This window comes from Zootoca vivipara, chromosome 1, assembly GCF_963506605.1.
Source record: "Zootoca vivipara chromosome 1, rZooViv1.1, whole genome shotgun sequence".
Taxonomy (NCBI): Eukaryota; Metazoa; Chordata; class Lepidosauria; order Squamata; family Lacertidae; genus Zootoca; species Zootoca vivipara.
The window spans coordinates 134,035,561-134,060,643 of record NC_083276.1 but is presented as its reverse complement, the minus strand read 5'-3'; the positions used below and the strand labels follow the sequence as shown (position 1 = coordinate 134,060,643).

The 25,083-nt window shown below is 43.1% G+C and overlaps 1 protein-coding gene across 1 annotated transcript in view; it reads right to left on the bottom strand.

Annotated features, from left to right (window-relative positions):
* The window catches only part of COL6A1 (collagen type VI alpha 1 chain), a 58,815-nt gene that overhangs the window by 26,869 nt on the left and 6,863 nt on the right, over positions 1-25,083 (bottom strand). Inside the window, exons 3-18 of the mRNA XM_035139522.2 lie at positions 18,384-18,584; positions 15,786-15,945; positions 13,925-14,038; positions 13,810-13,830; positions 12,399-12,419; positions 12,260-12,304; positions 10,393-10,446; positions 6,625-6,669; positions 6,497-6,523; positions 5,601-5,627; positions 5,446-5,490; positions 4,361-4,414; positions 3,782-3,844; positions 2,805-2,867; positions 709-762; positions 590-625 (exon numbers count right to left, since the gene is read on the bottom strand). Coding sequence (XP_034995413.1) covers positions 590-625; positions 709-762; positions 2,805-2,867; positions 3,782-3,844; positions 4,361-4,414; positions 5,446-5,490; positions 5,601-5,627; positions 6,497-6,523; positions 6,625-6,669; positions 10,393-10,446; positions 12,260-12,304; positions 12,399-12,419; positions 13,810-13,830; positions 13,925-14,038; positions 15,786-15,945; positions 18,384-18,584 — 1,030 coding nt within the window. The remainder of the gene's footprint in view (positions 1-589; positions 626-708; positions 763-2,804; positions 2,868-3,781; positions 3,845-4,360; positions 4,415-5,445; positions 5,491-5,600; positions 5,628-6,496; positions 6,524-6,624; positions 6,670-10,392; positions 10,447-12,259; positions 12,305-12,398; positions 12,420-13,809; positions 13,831-13,924; positions 14,039-15,785; positions 15,946-18,383; positions 18,585-25,083) is intronic.

Sequence of the window (25,083 nt, the reverse complement as noted above, 5' to 3'; positions counted from 1 at the left end):
TATAAGAAACTATAACGACTGTCCCGTAACTCCTGAAAGAATCTCTTAGGTGGTCACTGAGGGCTTTAACACTCGTGTGAACACCTTGAACTGGGCCCAGAAACAAACTGGCAGCCAATGCAGCTGTTTTAGAACGGGGATTATGTGAGTTCTGAATGGAACCCCAGCCAATAAGGTCTCTGCTGCATTTTGGACCAGTTGAAGCCTTTGTGGCAACTTGAAGAGCAGCCCTGTGCAGAGCACATTCCAATAGTTCAGTCTGGACGTTGCCAGAGCACAGAGTGCTGTGGTCAAGTAATCCCTGACCCAGAAGGACTGCAGCTGGCAAACCTACAAGAGTAGGAAACAAGTACTCCTAGCCACTGAGGCCACCAGAACCTCCAGTGACGAGACTGGAGCTAGGAGTTGAAGAAGGTTCTTTGCTGCAGCACTTCACAGGTTGCTGCATTCTGTGCCAGCCCTCCATGTCTCAACTACTGCTATGTTGGGTTTTCAGAGGATTACTCAAAATCTGTGCCTCGAGTCCTCATATTGTTGGTTACTCTAGCCAACAGGCATACTTCCCCTGTAATGAAAACAGTAGCCTTACCCTGTCTCCCGTGGGGCCATCTGGGCCAGGATTTCCCTATAAGAATGGGAAAGAAATGTTGAAACCAATCTGTGTAGCGATCTGGTCATTTAGACAATGGAGAATTTTTACATGTCTACCTCATCTCCCAATTCTCCTTTCTCTCCAGGATTTCCGGACTCTCCAGGCGGTCCCTAAACAAACACACGAGAGACAAGAAATAAGCACATTAAAATGAAAGGATTCCGAAATAAGTGGCTGGGAGCTCAGGCACCAGTTGTGTGCCACATGGCAAGAGTTGATCTCAACAACAGAAATGGATATATCTGCCAAAACAAGACTGTCTTCTTTGGGGTTGTCATTCAAAATTGACATATTCACTTACACAGACTAAATTTGAAAAAGTGGTGTATTGGGAGGGTATCTTTTATTTAGTTGCTAATCTTCCACAGTCTTGTACTTTCAGGTGTTTCTTCATAAGGATGAATCATATAAAAAATGAAAGCAGGTTGGAAGCCAAAGCTCAAAGGCTGCTACTGAATTTTGTTATGAAAATAAAAGCACAGCCTTCTCTAGAGAGAACAATTCATCCTCTCTCTCTGGGCCCCCACTTTGGCCAGTAAGGCGACTTAAGCATTTGAATGGTGCCAAATTAAAGGTTTTCAGGCAAGATGGCCTCAATGGCTTCTCCTTCCTTCCTCCTCCCCTTTCTCTCTGGGCCTCTGCAAGTAACTGAGTGGGCAGCAGACAGATGTCAATGCTGCTCGCTCTCCCTCCCTGCCTTCGCTGCTCACGCAGCCCACCATTTTAGGGCCCAGTGTCCCAATCTTCATAATATCTCAGAGGGAGGGAGAAGAGCGAGGCAACTTCCTCTTCTCCCCTTTCTCATTACCCCTGCTTGCTCTCTGGCCCACTGTCACCTTTGGGCAGCAACAGGGAACAGCAGAAGCCAATGGGCTCCAGGCAGAAATATACTTGAGGTGAGCACGGGTCTCAGCAGGTACCTGACTATGCTGACCCCAGCGCTGACTCCATAGACATTTATAACACACGCGTTGCTGGGGGTTATCCCTGTGGCTGCCCCCGCCCTGTGACGATCCATGACACATTGCTGTGCCTGACTCAGGGTCATAGCTGTCAAGTTCTCCCTTTTTAAAAGGGAAATTCCCTTATGCTGAATAGGCTTCCTTGTGAGAAAAGGGAAAACTTGACAGCTATGCTCAGGGTCAATGTTTCCCAGGAAAGGGGGAGGATGTGTCCGTTTCCCCCTGGACTATGTGTCCCCCCCCCCGTGGTTTTGTCTCATCCCTGTGTTTACTCCCATCCTGTAGCGACCCATGAGTTATCCCGCCCCTCCCCCCACCCTATGTCAGCCCATGACCTATTTGGGCCCCTCCCCCCCACCCAGGGCTCTATTCGGGATAGTATTTAAAGGGCTGTAGAGCTGAGGCCTAGTCTGTGAAGTAGAGGCGAGGCCTAGTCTTTGGGCTGTAAAGTAGAGCTGAGACCTAGTCTGTGGGCTGTAAAGTAGAGCCGAGGCCTAGTTTGTAGGCTTTAAAGTAGAGGCGAGGCCTAGTCAGTCGGCCTTGGCTTGGGCTAGTATTTAAATGCGAGCCGAGGCCTCCTCCCTGTATCTCCATTCCTTGGCCTGAGTCTGTGGGTTGTCTGGTAATGGCCGCCTTGGTGGTTTCAGTTGCTCGGTTGATGACGTCATTATTTGGCGCCACCCTTCAGAGCTTTTGCTGGTGACAGTGCATGATCTGCCTTTCTATTGGATGCTGCTGGAGTCTTTAGAGCTTCTGCTGGTGATGTATAATTTGCGCGCCAATTTTTGTGTTTAATCATTATTTTAGGTATGAAAGGTGTGCTTTTTTTTTTGCCAGATCCCTCCCTGGTGGGCAAGGTACGCTTTGCCCTAATTTGCTGCAATTGGGTTCAGTGGTTACGGTGCAAGGGTGTTACCTCCACGCACACACTGTCTACATTTATATATAGATAGATATCAGAGCTGGGTAGAAAGACAGATCTTCTCAAATGCAAAGGGATTGTTTTTTCACTGCCAGATGGCTGTTGTTTCATGAACTTGTGGGTGAAACTAAGCATGGTGAACCCCAAGCTCCTTTTCATCTTAACTGACTCCTTGCAAAGAGAGCGTGTAGGAAACAGACACTGAGGACCTCATTGCAGGATGGAAAAGAACTGAGTGATCGTCTACAAGCCATGTCTTCAACCTTACCTTATCTCCAGGACTTCCAGAGTTTCCTGTCCTACCTGGTCTTCCACCAAGCCCAGGCTCTCCCTTGAAAGAAAAAAAACCCAGGCACAAAACAGAATTGTGAAACTAAATATGACTCAATATTTTAAATTCAATAGTCCAGTTTTTAAATTGTAATCTGTAAGCATGTGCATAATTTTGACCTCCCCCAGAGTGCAGGCACCAGCCTTGATCAAGAGTTCAAGAACTTTCAGAGGAACAACAGTAGGCCCCAAACTGGAAGGAACCAAAGTTCAGTAATCAGCTGGCGATGGTAGAATTTCTTCCTAGTCCTGTTCACAAGTATTCTAGGTTTGGATTTGAAGCCAAAAATCCCCCATGCCAGAATTCCTAAGACTGCTGCAACCGATTTAAATTGCCCTCTCAGACTTGCCTCCAGTGCAAATCAAGCACTAAAATTAAAGAAACAGTTTCGGGTTCCTTTGACTTGCATATAGTCACACTGTACTGCAAAACTTTTTTAAAGAACAACAACAACAACAACAAAACACAATATATTCCACACAAAAGAAAGAGTGAGCAGGAAGAGCAGAAAAGCAGATATAACTCCTGCCGTTACCATTGCATTTGGTTAGCTGGACCGCTGAGGAGAGCACCCCACTGTCCAATCACAATATGCTAAAATCACAGATGTTGCCATTGTTTCTATGAGCAGCTCTCCCTTGTCTATCCCAGGAAGACACCAAAAATTGGTTTCAATAATGAACCTGCAACGCAGACTCTATGTCTATTAGCTTGCAGATGCAGTCTCTAGCAAAACAACAGCCAGGAACAGTGCAACTCACTAGGCCTCTTCCCCAAGCATTGTTCTGCAAGTGTGGTGAAATGTTCATGTTCAAGTTCCACCTGACTTCCAGCATAGAACTGTTCCCTGACCTAAATAGATAGCTATACTGCTCCAAGCCATAAAAAAAGAAAACAGATTATTTATTATTCACCTTTCTTCCTTTGGGTCCATAAGGACCTAGATCCCCTTTTGGCCCAGGAGGTCCTTGTAAGCCCTGTTTGAAACCAAGTTACAATCAGTGTATGTGGGAAACAAAGATAAATCACATATGTCAACATATTGCAATCATCCTCATCGAGGGTAGGGGCTGATCTTTCTCTGGGATCCAACTGCCCCCCTTAGGTACGTGCCGTGCCATAGCCTCCTTCAATCTCCCAACACTGCATTTCAAACTTTCCCATGTTGCACTTTCTCCTCCACTTGTGAGATTCTGCTGCTCAAACTGAGTCTAGGGGTATACCTATATCCAATCCAATCCAAATATTTATTACGGTCATAGACCAGCATAAGGCAAAAGCACCTCCAGACATAAATAAAGCATGCTAGATAGGCAATAAGGCAACTGCAGAAGTAGAGGGTGCGCAAACTCATTCTCTCAGTTGCAGTAGACCAGCATAAGCTAAAAACACATAAAACATGTCCCTCTATCTAAAAACCTGCATCCACTATTGCAGACTCAGATCTCTGCTGCTACCAACCTAGGGTGGTCTAATATGTTGAACCTACTTACATCAAATCCTGGGGATCCTTTGCATCCTGGTAACCCATGAAATCCTTGTTCACCCTGTAAGGAAAGAAAAGTGGTCCAGATTGATAACATGCCATTGTTGTTGCTTCTTCCTGTGATCAGCAGCATGCAATAGGCTACTATATAATAAAATAAAAAAATAAAATAAAAAAATATAATAATAATAATATATTTGTACCCCGCCCATCCGGCTGGGTTTCCCCAGCCACTCTGGGCGGCTTCCAACAGAGATTAAAATACATTAAAATATCACACATTAAAACTTCACTAAGACTTCACAGAAAGTGAAATTATCTGAAGAAACTGTAAGCTTTTTAAAAATAATAAAAATGGAAGCAACTGGCATTGATACATGACAAACAGTTATTCAAACTTACGCAGCCCCACCCACTGATGGAGCTTCATGCTCCGGCACTGGGGGCGGGGGCGAGGCTGGCATGCGTTCTGGAGGTGGGGCGCGCCGCCCAGAGGGGCGTGGCATGCATTCTGGGGGCACGGCACGCTTTATGGGGGCAGGGCGGGCAGCCGCCATGGCACCCTCGGGATCACGCTGCCCAGGGCGGAGCGCCCCCATCGCCCCTCCCTTCCTACGCCCCTGGCCCCACCTGCTCTGCAAACAGTGGACTCCCACTGCTGGTCTGGAAAGTGGTGTGCCCACGACATTAACCTGACTCCATATCTATCCTGAATCCATCCTGTGTTTTGATGCATTTCCCCACAAACCAGCTTCCGTCTGAACCTAGAAAAATACCAACCCAGCCATGTTTTATGTTGGTAATGTGTACACAGCTTTAATGTAGTCTAAAAAGATCTGAGTTGCTCATTCCAGCATTCCAGCTTAAGCATTTGGTGATTTCCCCTCTAAGCGCTTGGATGCTCATCACATTGGCTCTTCCTTCTGCATCTCTGTTCTTCTTACCATTACACATTTAGTGGTGATTTTCTTGGAATGAGCCTTTTTAGGCCCTATTGCAAATATTTTTGATGCACATTTGCTCTGAATTACATATGTTTCCTTGTTAGGAAAAACATAGATTGTACCCTGCGCATGAAAATATTAACCATACCTTCTTGCCATCTAAACCATCGATGCCACGCCTGCCTTTCTCCCCCTGAAAGGAGAAAAAAAATGCCAAAAATGTAAAAACAATGTTTCTTGTCTCCAGTATAACTTTCCAAGTAGCATCCACTCCCTCCCCCCCAAAAAAACCCCAATACATACCTTAGCTCCTTTTGCACCTCTTGAGCCCTGTGGATGAGAAGAATATTTAGTTTGTGGTGCCAGCTACTGAAATGGGCCTCACTGATCACCTAACCAACCAGGGGGAAATGTATATTTATTATTATTTTCATTTGTATCCCATCAAGGAACTCAAGGTAGCAAACATGGTGTTCCCAGCCAGGTGGCTTTTCATCCTGGCATTGATCCGATCCAAGCCTGCTTAGATCCAGCAAGGCACCTTTATCATGGGTCCTCAGACCACAGTCTAGGAATCCCCTCGCTAACTGTGGAGAGATTGTTCTCTCTTTAAACAAAAGATGGGTAAGGGGAAACTTACAAAATATTTCAGTTCCCACCCATCACCACTGACATATCTATAGCCAACAAAAGCACAATTTAACTGTTTTGGTTCTGACAAAAAGCAAAACAAACCCCTTTGTATTCAACCCCAAATTGCTACTTATAATTGGATGCTAATGGCCAGGGCTTTATACTGCGCTGTACACTGTGCTAACTATTTTGTGATAATTTGTTCCTAGTAAAAGCTGAACAGGTAAGGGCTCCAGGTAAGGGCTGTTTAAATGGCCAGGTGCCAGGGCACAGACCGGAGGGAAGCCCCCCACCAGCTCCACCCCCTGGCCAGCCTGCATCCGAGCCCGCACCTCCATTCGCCAATCTTGGGCGCAGGCTAGGATCTGGCTCCTGATAGGCAGCACAGGCTTTCACAGCTCCACCCATCAGGACAGGAGGCCGATCCTGGGATTCCTCTCCGGGTCCGTGACACCAGCACCATGAGGGTGAGCGGACTTGCTGGACCATTTTGGATTTTTTATATTATTATTGAGCAAACTCTTTGCCTTCTGTAGGGTTGCACTGTTAATCAATAGCACACTCACCTTGTCACCTCGGGTACCTTTTTCTCCCTAAACAGGACAAGGGAAAAAAACACATTACAAAATGAAGAAATGAGACAAAATTTAACTACAGAAAGTCAAATTAAGCAATCCGTTAACCAACAGTCTACCTTCATGCCTTGGTAACCAATGGGCCCTGGGTCACCTTGCTTCCCCTAGAATAAAGTAATAATAAGAAAAGTCACAAACCAATTTGCACAAAGAAATCAGACATATGTTGTCATATGCACTAGTATCTCAAGATTTTTAAGCAAGAGCAATTTTATTATATTGATCAGGACATGAAAGATTGTACATTAATAACATTCTATAACTTTTAATGTACTCTGTGTGTGTGTCATTGTGGGTGAAGACAGGCAGCCATTCTAAGGGTTCATCCCATCACTTTTCCCTGGGAAAACCCAACCTTTGCGGCTGAATTTGATTTTTTTAAAAATATAATTCTTTATTGATTAAAAGATTGCAAATTTACACATACATCCTGTAAATAACTAGAAAGAATTTTTCAAAGTCAACCAAATGAAGCCAAACATCAGTTGGGTTTTTGCAGATTGACATGTGTTCCAATTCAGCACTAAAGGGTGGGTTTTCCCAGGGAAACCAGCGATGCAAAGGCAAAACCACTTGGAAAGCATGGGACAAGTGGGAAGAAACAGAATATAAATGAGCCCTAACTGTGGTGAATGTATGTTGCAACACACATTCTTTGCTCAGAAAATGAAGGGGGCATTCAAACTGCCTTTAGAATCTCGTCTTCACTTGATGACTCCCAGTGTATTTAATTTACTGTTTAAATAGATAAAACTATTTGTACCCCACTTTCGATCCACAAGGAAACTAAAAGAAAAGCAACACTCATTACATACAGTCCAAACAGCTGAGTGAATAAAAATGCCAGCAGTCAGCCAACTCTAAAAGCTTTGTGAAAGAGAGCAGCTTGGGTTGTTCCTGCCTTCGTGGATGAGAAGGGGAAGCTCTGATCATGCCCCGAAACCTCTAACTGGTTAACTGGCTGATGGAAATTTAATGACTTTTCTGGACAGCCAGGAAAGGCATTCAATCTTCCCACTAAAATCAGAATGAAAAGCCAAGGGAAAAACTCCTACCCATTGAGTGCATGAAAATGAAACCAAAGGAAAAAATCTAGATGAATGAAGTGCTGTTTCCTGAACTTCCAAACTAAAAATAAACAATATGAGTAACCATCCCTTTAGAGATGTGGGAGAAACTCATCACCTCCCAAAGTAAAAGTACCCAGGTTTGGTTTGGTGTGTTTTTTTTAAGAGGAGGGAACAAGGTACACCCCCTCCCCACTCCACCCTGTTAGCAAATTGTATCCCAAAGAGGGCTGAATAACCCTGCCTTGTTTGTACTTTGAAATAGGTGGATCCCCAAAGGCAGGCAAGAAATAAATAAATATGAGGGTTGAATATGTTACTGTTGCTTCTTGGCCAACACCTGACAAAAAAGAGAGATAAGTTAAAGGGCTGGAAATATGGGGCTGGGGTGGGGTGACTCAATGTAGCCAAAGCCTGGTTGAGGCCTCTTGCTAATCTTACTTAATGGGTAGAGAAACCCTCCTGAGGGCCAGCAGGAGCAGCAGAGGGGAAGATCCACCAATGGATCTCAAGCCTGGCTGTCTCAAGCTGGGCACCACTCAAGGTGAGGCTCAGGGTAGAGGCTTCCAGATCCGGTTGCCTTAATGGCGTAGCTCCCACGGCAACAGGAGATTGTTGGCGAAAGAATAAACAAAGACGATTGAGGGTCAGGGGAAATAGCTTCACTCGTGGATTGTCTTGGTACCTGGCTTTTGCTTCGACATGGATGTGGGAGGCAGGGAGAGGCTGAGTGCAAAAGCACTTTGCCTATCGGTAACCCCCCAATGCCGCCATTAAGCAGCAGCAGTTCTTCTGCTCATTAAGAGATTAATTAGGATTAATGCACAGACACATGCTGGTAACAATGGGACAAGATTAAGAACTGCCCAATTGAAACAGTTACAAGGTTGTACAATTTTAAATCGGAAAGATGACTTCATTCGATCTAAAAGATGGTATGTGTTGGCGGGGGGAGTCAATCGCTTCATTATAAATCCTTTGTTACATAAATGACTCGGCAGACCCCCCCAAGAATGCCCCCAAAATTGTTTTTTACAGTGAAGATGAAAGGAGATGGGAGTATAGATATGGATGTCTCTGTGAGGAAAATATAAAAGTATGGAATAATTTTTTTACAAAGACTTGGAGCCCCTATGGAGTTAATACTTATTTCCCCCCTGATTGAGGGGAGGATGGATTGGACTTTGAAGACTTGCCAGGGCTCTGGTGGGGCACCAGATCACTCTTTGATGAGTAATTATAATTAATTGCTTTGGTTGGACGTGGAGGGGAGAGCTTGGGGACTTGCCAGGGCTTTGGCAGGACACCAGGCGACTCCCCATCTGGAACTGAAAGTAATGGTGATGGAATTTTACAGCTGCAATCAGAGTAGCTGAGAGAAAAAGAGAAAGATCTCTCTAGAGCAGGCACCCCCAAACTTCAGGCTTCCAGATGTTTTGGACTACAATTCCCATCTTCCCCAGCCACTGGTCCTGTTAGCTAGGGATCATGGGAGTTGTAGGCCAAAACAGGTGTAGGGCTGCCTGCTCTAGAGTGAGTGACACCAAGTCAACACTGCCATAAGGCAGGATGGAAACCAGGAACCATTCATAGGGACATGATATTTGATAAAGGAGTAAAGGAACAATTGATGAAAATTAAAACCTCACACAGGAAGAAGAAAGGAGAACTTCACTTGCGAATTTATAAATTACTAAATACAGTATGTTAATACAAATTGAAGTCAATCATTGTAGCTGGGGTAAAAGGGAATTTATCAAGAGTGGATTGTAATTGGATTGAGCAATAGTTTGGAAGCAGAATTAAATCAACAGACCTTGCAGTACAGCACGTGGGGGACCACTTACATTTTTATAATTGGCTATGTGATTGATTTGTATTTGAATTGGTATTGCAATTTGGAATTGATATAATAAGGCTTATATATTATAATTCATTTTGTAATTGAAAATCAATACAAATTATTTAATTTTTTAAAAAGATGAGGGTTGCCCTCTGGTTGGTTCCAACACCAACTGTTGTAGGGCACACTCATTTAGGATATCAAGAAATACTACTACTTCTTTGTGAGTGGAACGCATATGAAACCAGCCCATGTGAGCGTTGTTGAAATCACCCATTGCTAGAATGGCTCCCCTTTAGGGTGCTTCCTTTATGCCATTGCTCATCACAAGATCTCCCTGGGCTCAATGCTTCCTTTGATGCAAAGAGTGGCACCCCCTCTGGAACATCCCTCTCTGTCCTTCCTATAGAGTTTATATCCTGAGATAACTATGTCCCACTGGTTCTCTCCATTCCACCAGGTTTCATTTATGCAATATATCAGTGCACTCCACTTCACCCTTCTTGGCTCAGAGTCTTCTACCCTTAGCATATAAACACTTGCGTACAGTCTCTTGCTTGAAGTGTCTTTGGTACTTGCATTTTTATCTGCCTGGGCACAATTCAGCGACATTCAGAAGGGTATGCAAGGACATTGCTACAGAAGGTGCAAATGAGGGCCTTTGATTTTTATAAATAAATCTTCCCTTCATAATCTTGCTTCATAATTTGTCTTCTAATTTTGTATTTTTATATTGTGAACTGCCCTGTGATCTTCAGATTAAAATTTTTAAAAAATAAAATATGGTGGTCATCTGAGCAAATGTGTAAATAGCATGAATCAGCCTTCACAGCACCCAGAGAAGGTTTCTCAATAGGTTTCCTTAAACAAGGTTTTGTTTTACTTGATTATTTCCCAGTCAAATAACTGCGACTTACAGGTTCTCCAGCATCTCCTTTTTCACCAGGAAGGCCAGGTTTCCCCCTTTCTCCCTGAAACAAAACAGCAGTAAACATGAGATGCAATTTGATTTTACATTCAGTTCCATAGACTAGGAATCATGCATTGCAGGAAGTTGGACTAGGAGACCCTCGGGATACCTTCCAACTCTACAATTTTATGAGTCTATACAAATGCATGGAGTGTGTGTGTGTGTGGGTGGGTGGGGGGGACGGACCAAGAATATCCTCAGATTTGTGAATGAGATGAGTTTCCTTCCAAGAGCCCATTTAATTGGTGAAGCCACCACCATGTTGTTCTTGTAAATCTGTTTTTGTTTTTTAATTTGCCACACAGCAGACATTTTCAAAAGGCAGCTTTACGTAGTTGGCCCTTTGCAATGCAGAAGGAAGTCTAAATTACACTTAACGACAACATTAGACAAATGACAGTCATCACCACGACATAAAGGTAAAGGTAAAGGTAAAGGTCCAGTCGCGGACGACTCTGCTTTATTGGCCGAGGGAGCCAGCGTACAGCTTCCAGGTCACGTGGCCAGCATGACAAAGCCGCTTTTGGTGAACTAGAGCAGCACACAGAAATGCCATTTACCTTCCCGCTGGAGTGGTACAAATTTATCTACTGCATGCTTTCAAACTGCTAAGTAGGCAGGAGCAGGGACCGAGCAATGGGAGCTCATCCCGTTGTGGGGATTCAAACTGCCGACCTTTGCAACCTGCTTTTAATCTAAAAGTCTCCACACTACAATTTAAACTAAAAAGGTTATCATAATAATACAGTTTTTAAAAAAGAAACACCCTGTGGAGATTTCCAGCAGCACTGATATCCAAAAGGATTGAACTTTGGGGCATTCCCACCACATGTGGAGGTATGTCTCCTCCTCCTCTTTCCCACCAATGTCTGGAACAATAGTGTTTCATACAGAATGTAAACATACAGAATGTAAACAAGCTATGAAAAAGACTATGAATTGAAAGTGGATATGTTATATGTACATTCACTTATTTATTGCTTTGTATCACAAAAAAAAACTTCAGTAAAACCAAATTTTAAGAAAACACCCTGTGAAATTTATGCTATGCTCTTTGTTTCTTCTGCAAGCTCCCATGTACACCTGCCACCCCTTGGACTTTGGACAATGGAAGCATACGAAATAGGACCCCTAAGGAAGATCTCATCACATTGATAAGTTCTTATGGGACAAGACAGCTCTCTTATTTCTTAAAGTGTCCTGGGTTCATCCCACTTAGAGCTCTGGAGATTCAAGTCAACCCTTTATATATTGCCTGGAAGCAAACCAGAAGACAGTTAAGCTACTGCAAAATTGAGACTGCATTCTGCACACAGCTTGCACCAGGCAACCCTCAAGCAGATGCATTTGGAACTAAGTGGCGTTTCTAATTACTTTTCAAGGAGCTCATTTCAGTGGACTAATCCAGATGTGAATAAGGCAAGGATCACTGTGGCTAAGTAATTTCTTTCCAGGAAAAGTTGCAGCTGGCAAATCTAAGCTATAGTAGTAAAGTGCACTCCAGCTATCAGTGCCGCCTGTACAGCCCAGTATGGCGCCAGATCCAGCAGCATCTTTAAGCTCATTCAGGATTAAATCCTATCTGGCTGCTATTTTCCCATTTATTCACCTGGCATTGACCAGCAGTAGACAAAGACGGTTGTGTCACTGGCTGAAAAAGTGGAAGGGTGGAATACCTTGCAAATGTCACATGTTTTTGCCACTGTCCGTCTCCTTGTCCTACCCACTTCCCACAGTGGCAGTGAATTCCTCAAAACTTGTTAGATTTTCCACATCCAGCCTTATAGGTGTGGCAAATTGAGTAAAATACCAACCTCATATCCTGGGTCCCCTAATGATCCCGGGGGGCCTCGAGCAGGCTGCAAAAACAACAACGAAGAGTTAGTGATTTGAACAGAGAAATGGGACAATTTTGACATTAAATATAATTTATATTACTAGACAGACACTCACCTGGCATTCATATGAGCAGCACTGCCAACAAAGAGAAAGTATACTATTAGAGGAAGAGCAAAGGACTCACCGGGAAATTAATTTCACAGAACATGCACTCTTTCTCTACTAATCTAGCAGAGAGAAAAAACAATTTATTCATGTTTCTGCAATGAACTACAGTTTAACATTTCTCCCAAGGTTTGCTTTGGTCAGCTCTAGGGGGAGTTGATGTGCCATAGGCTTCCATGTGATAGATGGCAAAGGTAATCTACCGGTTCTGAGTACCAAGATTGGTAAATTGAAGCGAAAGACTGCACTACAAGACCCAGCAAAGTTCCATTGCTTGACTATACACCAAAATGTTGGCAGATCTGAAACAAATCTAACAGAATAAAGCTTTTTTTTAAAAAAAATGTCACTTCAAATGGAATAAAAGGGCCTATTTGCATGTGACTTTTTCCTGCAAAGCATGCAATGCATTTGCATGTGACAACTGCACACTAGTCTATTTTGCTCCTTGAATAATGCAATCCGTCCTTTAGGCCTTTCTCCTCAAAAACCTTCCATACCGACAAGCAGCCTCAGCTTGGACCAAGGGTTCCTCTCCATTATGCTCCAGTTGGTGAGTACTTTAGGGTGGAAAGGGATGACCAGCTGCCTGTCTGGCAGCAGAAACTTTGTGAGCAGGTGGTCACCTGTAACTTCCACCTACACAGGAATCTCATGTTATCACTCCCCAAGATTGCCCCAAAATGCAGGGAAGTAGAGAGGAGGGGAGGCTTAAGGTTATTGATTCTACAGGTCGTTTCAGCCACCATATAATTAGCTTTTAAGAAGCTAATGTAGAGGCCCAGTAAAGTGTTTCTGCTTGGCATGAAATGCTAAGCCAAACTCTGACTCGTTGAGAATGCACAAGCAGGCGGCTTCCCAGGGAGGAGATAGTGGCCACTGGCCTCCTTCCCTGGTTCTCCTGCTGCTGAGAAGTAAGCCATTGTTTGGCTTAATGTGTTGTCCAAACTACAGCTCATGCTTTGTCTTGCTCCAGACAAACCACAAGCTGTAAGCAGGTTTTTGGTCAACAAGCTAAGGCAAAGCATGGCTTAGCCCATGTCAGCACAGCAGGAGGAGGACCAGGGGAGGAGCACAGGGTCACAATTTCTTTTCAGCAGGCCTCTAGCCCAGCTGCTGCAGTGCTACATCTTCCTCTGTGATGTGGACAGGAGATTATGAATGGTAGATATGGAATGGCATATATTCTGTGAACTAAGTAAGTTCCTTTTTCTGACACACAGGCAAAGGAAAAAGAGAATCCTGGGTCTCAGGTTTATACTTGCCCTGTAAACCGAAGTTCTACTGGAGAATAAATGATCAAAACATACAGGGAAATTTTGAAAGTCAGAAATTATTCCTTCGGTGGGAAACAGCTTACCTCTTGCTCCACTGTCTCTGTCTGAAATAAATAAACAACAAAGAAGTCATATGAGGCACAAGATGGTTCAATGTATTTGACTCAGAACAAACAGGGAGGTAAGACAGATACCTACAATTCTAGCAGTGATTTTGTCAATTGTGCTGTCAATATCACGTGCTTGACGTCCAGTTGCTGTGAAATTCTCACGATAGGAATGGTCTGTGGCAATCACACCCAGCCGAGATTCCTAGGACCAAGGAAGCACACGGGCCCAAATGAGAAACCAGGGGATTTGAAAGGATTGCTACTTTCTCACTCAAATCTAAGTTCCTTGGGGCTGCGGAACTAATGTAATTCTGGTCATTGGATGGCACTGCAATGAATAAATTTGCTACAGAAAGCTAGGAGATAACTGTAGTTACATGAAGCTTGCAATGCAATCACAACCTCTAAAAGTCGTTCTCTAAGAGTAGGCTGGTTATAGCTACCTACAAACCATACAGGGGAGCTGGCTGGGCAGGCACCATTGGATTGCTATTCTTTTCTAAGTTGCATTGGAAGGACCCAAGAGCCAGAAATGCTGGATGAACGCTGTTTAGGCACCATCTGCCAACCCTACCTATAGTCAAGAGCCTTGCTTTCATGACATAAACTGCAGGAATACTGCAGACAAAATGTACATTAAATATAATGCATTTTAAATGAATTATTTTCTCTTAAAGGTAAAGGTAAAGGGGCCCCTGACCGTTAGGTCCAGTCGTGACTGACTCTGGGGTTGCGGCGCTCATCTCGCTCTATAGGCCGAGGGAGCCGGCGTTTTGTCCGCAGACAGCTTCCGGGTCATGTGGCTAGCATGACAAAGCCGCTTCTGGAGGACCAGAGCAGCACATGGAAACGTCGTTTACCTTCCCGCTGGAGTGGTACCTATTTATCTACTTGCACTTTGACGTTCTTTCGAACTGCTAGGTTGGCAGGAGCTGGGACTGAGCAACGGGAGCTCACCCCGTCACAGGGATTCAAACCATCGACCTTCTGATCGGCAAGCCCTAGGCTCAGTGGTTTAACCCACAGCGCCACCCATTCTCTTGGATGTGGGCAAAGTTTGTTGAAACTGATTCTTTACTTTTTGGCAAAATAATTTACAGGGAAACTGGAGGAATTTATTAATGGGGGGCACTTGAGCATGTCCACTGAAGCTGACTGTAAACAAAATTCTGACAGTAATGTTTGGCAGCTGCTGCGATCTGATGGGGTGATGTGGAGCTCTTTGAGAAAATTATGTTCCTTCAGGGAGCCAGATTTCAACCTTGAGGTGAACTAAAACTTCAAATCATAGTTGAGATGAAGAGCATTTTCTAGGACTATCTAGCAGGAAGGTTTTGACTCACTCTTCTTCTAGATCTGGACACACTGAGACTTTACTCATGGTTTCCTAACCCGAAGAGGAGATGATGCCACACAGCCCTAAAGACTGGCTGATTGCTGCCAGTGCAGAAAGTTCAAAATTCAAGAAAATTCAAGGCTTGATACTTGTCCATAACTTCTTAGTAGTAGTTGCTGGTTTTGACTCACAAAACCTGTGGGGTAAACCTTATGTAGCTGTCACTTTTTCTTGCCTGCATTTCACCGTGATTTATAGAGCAGACAAAAATGACCTCTAATAAAGCCTTTTCACACATACAAATTGGTGGAGAGAGGAAATGGGTGTGGAATTGTGGACTTAACTTTCTTCCTCTCCTTAGCCCTGGCATCTGTGGTAGAACAGAATAATTTCAGGAAATACTGTATTTCCATGGAGATCTAGCAATGCCTCAGAGATTATTAAAATCCAAGGTTTAGAGAGAGGCCTTTTGCCTATCTTCCAGGTCATGGTAGGGATGTTGGGAGCCAAAGGATCAACCAGATCTACTAAGTAATATCCTGTTTCTGCTTTGATTCTCTCTATTTATGGGCAGCAATTGCTCTAATAGCATCCGTGTGTGTGCATTTCATACCAGATGGTCTGGAGATATGGCAATGGAGAACACTTTGATCCCCAGATGTTTCGCTTCAGCTGCAGCATCTTCCAATCCACCACAGGGCTCTTTGTAGCCTTCCAAGGGGTGTCCATCTGTCACCACAATCAGGTATTTATTCTCATGCTTATGAGATCCTCTGCAGGGGGAAGAAAGCAAACCCACTAGTGCCGTCATACTGACTCCGAAGCATCAGTCCTGAACGCTTGCACTGGCATAGGCACCTGCTGTTCCAATTGTAATGTCTAATTAAACAAAGATATATAGGTTTGTATTTGCCAATGCACCCTACTCAACCAGCAATATTCTAGAAACATAACAAAACACATTTTCATAGAATCATATAATTGTAGAGTTGGAAGGGACCCCAAGGGTCATGCAGTTCAACCCCCTGCAAGGCAGGAATCTCAGCTCAGGACTCAGCTACATTAGTCAAGAAACAGCATTTTGAATGTGTTATAAACATGCAACACCAGATGGCACCAGAGAGCAAAAAAAATATCTAAGTGATTTTCCATAGCCGTTTTTTCTTTTGTTATAACAATTTAATTTCTGACTTATTTATAGCATTCTGCCCCCCCCCAGTGTGTAGCTCCACCCTCATTCTCAACCTCCAAGGAAGGAGAGTCCACAACCTCCCTGAGGAGACTGTTCCACTGACAGTTTTTCCATATATTTATTCAGCATCTCCTTTCTTTTTATTTTAAACCATTGGTTCAGGTCCTACCCTCCAGAGCAGGAGAAAAGAAGCTTGCTCCTTTTTCCATGTGACAGCCTTTGAGATACTGTATTTGAAGATGGATCTCTTATCTCTTCTCAGTCTCCTCTTTTCCAGGCTAAACATACCCAAAGCACATTTGTTCACACGGGCATTTGGGGGAGGTCTGTAAATGAGTTGAGTCTCACAATTTTTGACACTGTGATTGAACTGTTTTTATTGATTAGATGCAATTTGTAATGATGTTTAAATTAAATATTTTATGATTTTGTTATGTGCGCTCAACACCCTACAAAATGAGGGATAAATGTAAATAATGAAGGAAATAAACAAGCAATAATAAATCTAACTACGACTATTGTGATCAGAAAGTGCAAATTCTACAACTTAAATAAACACTTCAAAGTAAATAATGAATACGTTTTGTTCTAGCGTCAAACTGACTTTTTTTGTTAGAGGGGGAAAAAAATCCCCCCCCCACATAAACACACACACAGGTCCTCTCAGAGTCCAGAGAGGCCCAGGCCACTTTCAACATTGGAAGCCCCTACTCATGATGAAAATTGAAAATGATGAGTGAACACACAAGCACAAGGCAAGTTCTCCCATTCAGCCACCAAAAGCTGCTTCTTTCCCTGCTTCCACGTCAGACCAAGAAAGACACATGACAGAAAGCCTGAGAACTAAAAACACAGACTGAATGGGAGAGAGCTGCACAGTGGAATTGCCTCAGACTCCGACATATTTAGGCTGTGTTCCTTACCCCAAGTACCTGGGAGTAAGCTCCACCCAACTTAATAGAACTTAATTCTGAGTAGACAAGGTTAGGAATGCACTGCTCCCCTCCTCTTCAAAAGGCCTTCTGGGCAACAAAATAGGCTGGATTTCCCCCTCCCCCCCCCCTCAAAAAAGAAAAGAAGAGATGAGAGCAAAGGGCAGATAAACCTGACTCCAAGCCACCACTTTGGTTCACACCCACCTCCAGCCGCAGAGTTCTTAGTAAAGAAGAGTGGAGGGGTTTATGCCACAGCCAATGTGTAGGGAGAGATGCATTGAACCAAGTCATAAACATTTTAAACTCTTTCATACAATTAAAGCTATATCACTTAACCCCAAAAATGTATGTTACCAAACAGCATTTCTTAGAGCAGCTTAACTTTGCAGTTCCAAACTGTCACATGTTGGTCCAATGTGCATAAAAACAAGTTGTGAAACTTATCAAATGCCAAATAATTAATGAGCCTCCCTTTGAACTTAAGGGCCAAGCCAAATGTCCCTTGCTGCCCTCTCACCAGCCCTGTACACACAGACACACAGGGCCGGCGCCTCCATTTAGGCAAACTAGGCCATGGCCTAGAGCGCCGAAATGGAGGGGGCGCTGTCGAGCCTGCCCGCCGCCCGCCTGTGCTGCCGCCAGCGTCGGGAGCAACGAGCGAGCGGTGGTGGCGGCAGCACCCGTAGCTGAAGCCTTCAGCTATGGGCGCGGTTGCTGCCGCTGCTGCTGAAGAGCTCACAGCGTCCCCTCCATAGGCGGGAGGCGCGCGAGCCAAAATGAGAGCTCAGCGCCCTCCCGCCTATGGAGGGGATGCAGGGGCGTTGTGCACGCGTCATGACGCATGTGCTGGGGGGAGGCGCCAGAAGGTGATTTAGCCTAGGGCGCAAAAAGCCCTAGCAACGGCGCTGCGCGCGCGCGCACACACACACACACACACACAGGCACACTTGTGTGACAGCTGCTTCCCCATGGTGCAATAAATTTACCTGAGTGCTTCTTATTAAAAGCTGCCCAGGTATCCCTTCTTCCTCCCACTTTTCCCTTCCTCCATTGATGGAATGAGAAAATTACTATTCCCACTTACCCGATGAGCAGCTCTTCAATCCCTCTTTTGATGGCACAGTCTGTGTAGGTTCCTTTCCCAATAGAAACCACAGAGGACACCCTGTTCTTCAGGTCTGTTCTCCCTGCAGGCATCCGGCTGAGCGCCTTGATCAGCTGCACTTCATCGCTGTAATGCAAGGCTCCTGCATTCCACACAAGATTCCGGTCACATCGATAGTATCTATAAAGAAAGAGAACCACTTCCTTAGCTTTGGTGCCCCTTGCATATTTTTTTTATTTCTATCTGTTTATAACGTATAAATAGACATATGTCACAATGTACACCTGTGAAAGCTCCCCACAGCATCCTGTACCAGCTGGTCCGTGAGGTGGACTGAGGCAGCCTCCTCCTGCCACCAGAGAAGCAAGGAGGAGGGGAAGTGGCTCGCAGATCCACCCCAAGATCTTGCAGGGGGAAAGCACCTTCCCATTTTGCCTCAGGTGGCAAAACCGGATGGGCTGCCCCTGTGTGCCAGGATGCCCTGGGAGCAGGATGGATGAATGGTGTCTGCTGCCGTCTCCCTCCTTCCTTCCTTCCTTCCTTCCTTCCTTCCTTCCTTCCTTCCTTCCTTCCTGTTATTGCTGCTGCTGCTGTTGACTCACACACCAGAAATGAGAGGCTGCATGATTCTGTCTCTTGCTATGAGGCACATAAGACTGCTGCTTGCAGGTGTGGGGTTGTTGTTGTTGAATTTATATGCCGCCCTATACCCAGAGATCTCAGGGTGGTTCACAGAATAAAATCAAAATATAAAACCACAAAATACATAATCAAAATAAAAACAACCCAATAATTCCCCTGACACCTCAAGGATACTGCTGTAGCACGAGGGGAGAAAGTGTGTTTTGCGTATCTACTCTCATAACAAATCAGCTCTGATTCAGATAAACAACAAAAGCTAGATTTAAAAACAACAACAACCTGACCTGATATTTCTACCACATTTGTCTTGGTCATCTTGCTGTCTTAGTAATCTTTGTTCCTTTTCCTATGCTGTTAAATAGCAGCGTGACACAGACGTTTAGCTTTCTCCATAAGTGGAGCAGAAGTTGAGCTCTGGCGCAGCTGCATCAAGTGGGGACGGCTGCCTGGCTCTGGTGCAGCTGGGGAAAGATGTCACATCTTCCTCCCCGCCTCCGGCCCACTGGCTGCTAGGGCTCAGCCACAGTTGAAGCCATGGGACATGGTTTGGGGAACTGGCCAGAGGGAAGACTTTGTCCCTCTTGTCCGCTCTCTGGCTATAGAAGCCCAGGGCACCCAGGCCGCAGCTCAGTTGTTTGTGGTTTCCCTGCCCGTCCACCCTGCTCTTTATGTGGTAGGGCTGCCCAAGGGTAAGCAGGCAGTGTTGGGTTTTTTGAATAGTCAAGTTACTTTAGAGCCGGTCTAATGTAAATACTGTCTGTTTAAGGGAAACAGGTGCCGGTGTTTCTGTTAATTGCTCAAAGGCGTGGGCTCTGCTCCTTGTGTATCTCTTAGTCAGATCTTTCAGTTTGATTCATCTCTTAGTAGATCACTCTCTCAGTTGTTCTCAGTTTAAGAGATTCCAAGTTGAATCTTAGTAAGAGAGACTCGCAGTTTAAGAGATTCCTTAGTTTAATCTTAGTATGAGAGTTGCTTAGTTATAATGCTAATTTGCTGTTAATTCTCGGGTAGTTTAATGGGAGTTATGTGGGAGTTTGTGGGAGGTTTGGAATGGGCTAAAGGTTGGAATGTGGGTAGATAACATTGCTAAGAAAGAAAGCATTTTTCTTTAGTTTAAAGTCTCTTTAGAGTCAGTTTGTTTTTCAGTTAAAGAAACCCAACAGTTTATATTTTCATCTGCATACTTTTACAAGTGTGCAGCTAGTAAGGGGTTTCATATAAGGGAGATAATTCCCTACGCTCTTGGTAGTGTTTTATTAGCCAGGTCAACTTCTGACTGTGTATACTCTGTGAAGCGTACTTTAAAGGGCCGCTGTAAAACTGGGATATATGATTTAGGTTAAGCAGGTTTCAATATCCAGTTTTCTCCAATATTATTCTTATATATATTATTTCTCAATAGGTTATTGGGCCCAGGTTTAGGACCTAAATTATGAAACTAGGTTTGGGACCTGGGCTTATAGAAGTTTGTGGCTAAGACTTGAGCTAAGACATCCCAGAGAAAAAGGAAACTATATTCCCACAGAGAAAGTGGAAGGCTGAGGCTGTGGCTGTTTGCATAGTAATTACTGCAGCTGTGAGAAAGCTGAAACCTGAGAAAGCCCTGAGCTACTTGGTTAGATAGGAGGCTGCTGAAAAGCAGGGAACACTGAGTAATTTAAACCAGGGCTGTGAGTAAGCAGTGTGTACTCCTACGATGGCAGAGGGGGCATTTTCTCAAGGAATTCTTTTTGAGAGACTCAATGACAAAAACTATGCACAGTGGTGCCTGAAAGCCAAAGCATATTTAAAGAGACAAGATCTATGGACAATAGTTGAAAACCCACTTAATGATGATCCCAAAGATGAGGAACTTAGGCAAGATGAGATAGCCAGTTCCACTCTCATTTTGAGTATTGAGAACTCCCAACTACCACATGTTCAAAATTTAGTTACAGCAAACAAAATTTGGGTGGCATTAAGGGATATTTATGTTAGACAAACTGCTGGTAGCAGAATTGGGCTAACGCGTGTTTTGTATAACACAAAGCTTGCTCCAGGACAATGTGTGAAGAAGCATTTACAGAAGCTGACTGCACTTTTTGCAGAATTGCAGACAGTAGGCCTTGAGATAGATGATGAAAACAGAGCTTACATTACTCTTAGTTCTCTGGACCCTTCTTGGGACAATCTTGTTCAAACACTTGAGTCTATGCCTAGGCAGGATGGGATATGTCTATGGGAGGCTCGTTACTGAACAAGAAAGACGTTCCAGACAAAGAGAAGAAGGTTCTAAAGGGGTTCTACGCCCTCAGTCAAGAGTTGTTGGAGTTTCCACAGGCTCAAGTTGTGAGGGGGATGAGAAGGCATTTAGCGTGCGTAGATGCTATCAATGCCAAGACCCCACACATTTAATTCGTGACTGCCTTCATCCTGAAAGAGGAGCTAGTTCACATGGAAGTCAGAAAAAGAAAAAGAGGTTGTCTGGAAAGAAGAAAATCAAATCTCAGTTTGTTGTTGCCAAAGTAGCAGACTCTGAGGGGGTTGGTTCACAGTCATGGGTTATTGACTCGGCCTCAACCAGACATTTAGTTAATTCACCTGCTTGTATTAGTAAGAAAGCTAAACTTGACAAATCATATGTCTGTCTAGCAGATGGAGGGAAGAAAGCAATAACAGCTCATGGTTACACATTTGTACAGTGTCTAAGTACAAACCTTGAGGTTTATTGTGTTACAGGTTTAGAAAATAATTTAATGTCAGTATCCTGTTTATCAGAAGCTGGTTTTGAGGTAGTGTTCAGAAAAGACTATTGCCAAATTTAAAAAGAGGCCAAGGTGTATGCTACATTAGTGAATGGGTTGTATGTTTTAGTTGATACAGCTTTTGTTAACCACCCATGTAAGGTTCAAGCCAAGTGTGCCAACACTCCCCAGCACCAGAAATGTGCCCATTTATGGCATAGACGCGTGGGCCATTCGAATTGGGCAAATGTTAAAAAGTTGGGAGTCTTTTGCTACTGGGTGTAAATTAGAGGCTTGTGGAAAGTATCTGGAATGCAGAGCCTGTAAGGCGGCGAAGGTGCATTCATGTTCATATCCAGAAAGTACTAGAAAAAGTGATAAGCCATTCCAACTGGTCCATACTGATTTATGTGGTCCTATGGTAAAACCCAGAATAGGAGGCGCTAAATATGTGCTCACAATTATTGACGATAAAACAAGATTTTGTTGGGCATATCTCCTTAAACAGAAAAGTGAAACAGCTGAGGTGATTAAGAATTGGGTGAAATTTGTGGAGAGACAATATTCCTTTAAAGTTTGTAAAGTGCAAAGTGACAGAGGAGGAGAATATATGAGTGGCAGTTTTCAAGCATGGCTTAGAGGAAAAGGCATTTGTCACAGGACAACAAATCCTTGCTCACCACAAGAGAACGGTGTAGCTGAACGGAAAAATAGATATATTCAGGAAATGATGGAAGCCATGTTATTTGACTCCCAGCTTCCACAACAGTTTTGGGGGGAAGCAATTTCATGTGCAAATTATATCCAGAATAGACTATTTAATTATTCAGTTCACAACACCCCATATTTTCTGTTATATGGAAAGAAACCTCCAGTTGATCATTTTAAAGTTTTTGGTTGTGAAGCCTGGGTCTTAATCCCACGTGCGCAGAGGCGAAAAGGAGAACCCAAATCCCCAAAAATGCGCTTTTGTGGATATCAAAGTCTAACTAAAGGATGGAGATTTATTAATCCTGGTAAAGACCAAACATGGGTAATTGTTAGTAGAAGCGCAGAATTGTGCGAACAGAATGGTTGGGCACACCTGCATGGAAATCCTGATATTTCCACAATGTGCTCATGGAACAGTGGGAGAGGCTGTGGAAAAAAGATCTAAAATTCACCGCGTGTTACAACTTGCGGGAAAACATCTTTAAAATGATGTATAGGTGGTATCAGACACCTGAAAAGCTGGCCAAAATGTATAGAAATATGTCACCTAAATGTTGGAGGTGCGATAAAGAAATAGGAACTCAAATGCACATGTGGTGGAAATGTGCAGAGATAAGTACATACTGGGAGAACATTTATGAAGAGTTAAAGAAAATGTTGAAATGTAAGATTACGAAAAAACCAGAAATGTTCCTATTAAATATAAAACACTGCTCATGTACGGTATTGTAGCCGCGAGAGTGTTGATCGCGAGAAACTGGAAAAGTAAGAACACCCCTAGCATAACAGATTGGCAAGTACTAATGAAAGAATATTCACAGCTAGCTAGAGTTACTGGGAGAATCAGAGGACAAACAGAACAAAAAACAAAACAGGAATGGAGGATTTTTGACGAGTACATAAAAACAATTAAATAACCAAACCCCAAAGCAGATCAGAGCCGAACCAAGTCAAAATGTTAAAAGGAGGGAAACAGAGAGTCTTTTTTTTTTAATAATAAATTTTTATTGATTTTCCAACAAAATTAATATATCAAAAAAAAAAACATTATATACATCAAGATCGACAGCGCGACTTCCTTCCTTCCAGCAGATGGTAAGTTATTTCAATCTCATATCGTATTATTTAATTCATTATATATGTATCATTGTGGGAGTTATGTTATTACCACTAACGTTTTCATACCTTTATAATTAATTTTTGCATATTCAACAAATTTACTCCATTGCAATTTGAGTTTTCCTTCATCCTGTTCCCGGATTCTGTTGGTGAGTACGGCCATTCCATATTCCAGAAGTTTCGACTGCCACTCAGTAATTGATGGCATTTCGTTAATTTTCCATTTCTGGGCTATTAGAATTCTCGCCGCAGTAGTGGCGTACAAAAAGAAATTTTTGTCAGTTTTTGCTATTTCTTTGTCTAAAAATCCCAACAGAAAGATCTCCGGCTTTTTGGGAAAGGTGTATCTCAGAATTTTCTTTAATTCATTGTAAACCAAATCCCAAATTTTTTTAACCTTTTTGCACTCCCACCACATGTGGTAAAATTCTCCCACCGATGTTTCGCATTTCCAACACCATTTATTTTGATTTCTATACATTTTGGATAATTTTACTGGTGTTAGGTACCAACGGTGTACTAACTTCATTACATTTTCTTTAAGAATAGTACATGCCGTAAAATTTAGATGTTCTCTCCATAGTTTGGTCCAGCTATCCGTGGGTATATTATGCCCGAAATCTCTCGCCCATTTGATCATACAATCCTTTGTCAACTCATCCAACGTGTACCAATCCAGTAGTAAATTGTACATTTTTGATAATAATTTTTGACTATTTTCCAATAATTCGATTTGAAATTTTGACTTTTTTGCCTCAAAACCAATTTCTCTCCTGTCCTTATTAAATAAATCATTAACTTGATAATATTGTAGCCAACCGGCGAATTTATCCTTAATCTGGTCATAAATTTTTAATTTAAAATCATCTTTCGTTTTTACAACAATATCCTCATACATAATTCCTTTCCTATCCATGTTCACTTTTCGTATAGCTAAGACATTTAAGGGAGCAACCCACCATGGTGTTTTCCTTTCTAATAGAGCTTTATTACGGTTCCATACTTCCAAAATTGGACCCCTAAATACATGACTTTTAAAGCCAGTATGGATTTTGTTATAGCACAGATAGGCATGCCAGCCGAATCTATTTGTATATCCCTCAAGGTCTAACAAATCCGTATTTTGTAACGTAATCCAATCCTTGATCCATACAAGGCAAGCTGCCTCATAGTATAGCTTTAACTCAGGCATGGCGAACCCTCCTCTCTCTTTTTTATCTACAAAATTGTTTAATAAAAACAATTAAATAACCAAACCCCAAAGCAGATCAGAGCCGAACCAAGTCAAAATGTTAAAAGGAGGGAAACAGAGAGTCTTTTGTGGATAATAAAAGGAAGTTATATAAATTACATAAGATATGATTGGAAGGTCATTGTTGCTTTATGTGTTAGTCTATCTTGCTTTTTATATTTTCTTAATATTTAATTTTTTTCTGTTCTTTTTTTCTTTTTTCTTTTGTCCCGTGTTTTTTTTCTTTGTCTTA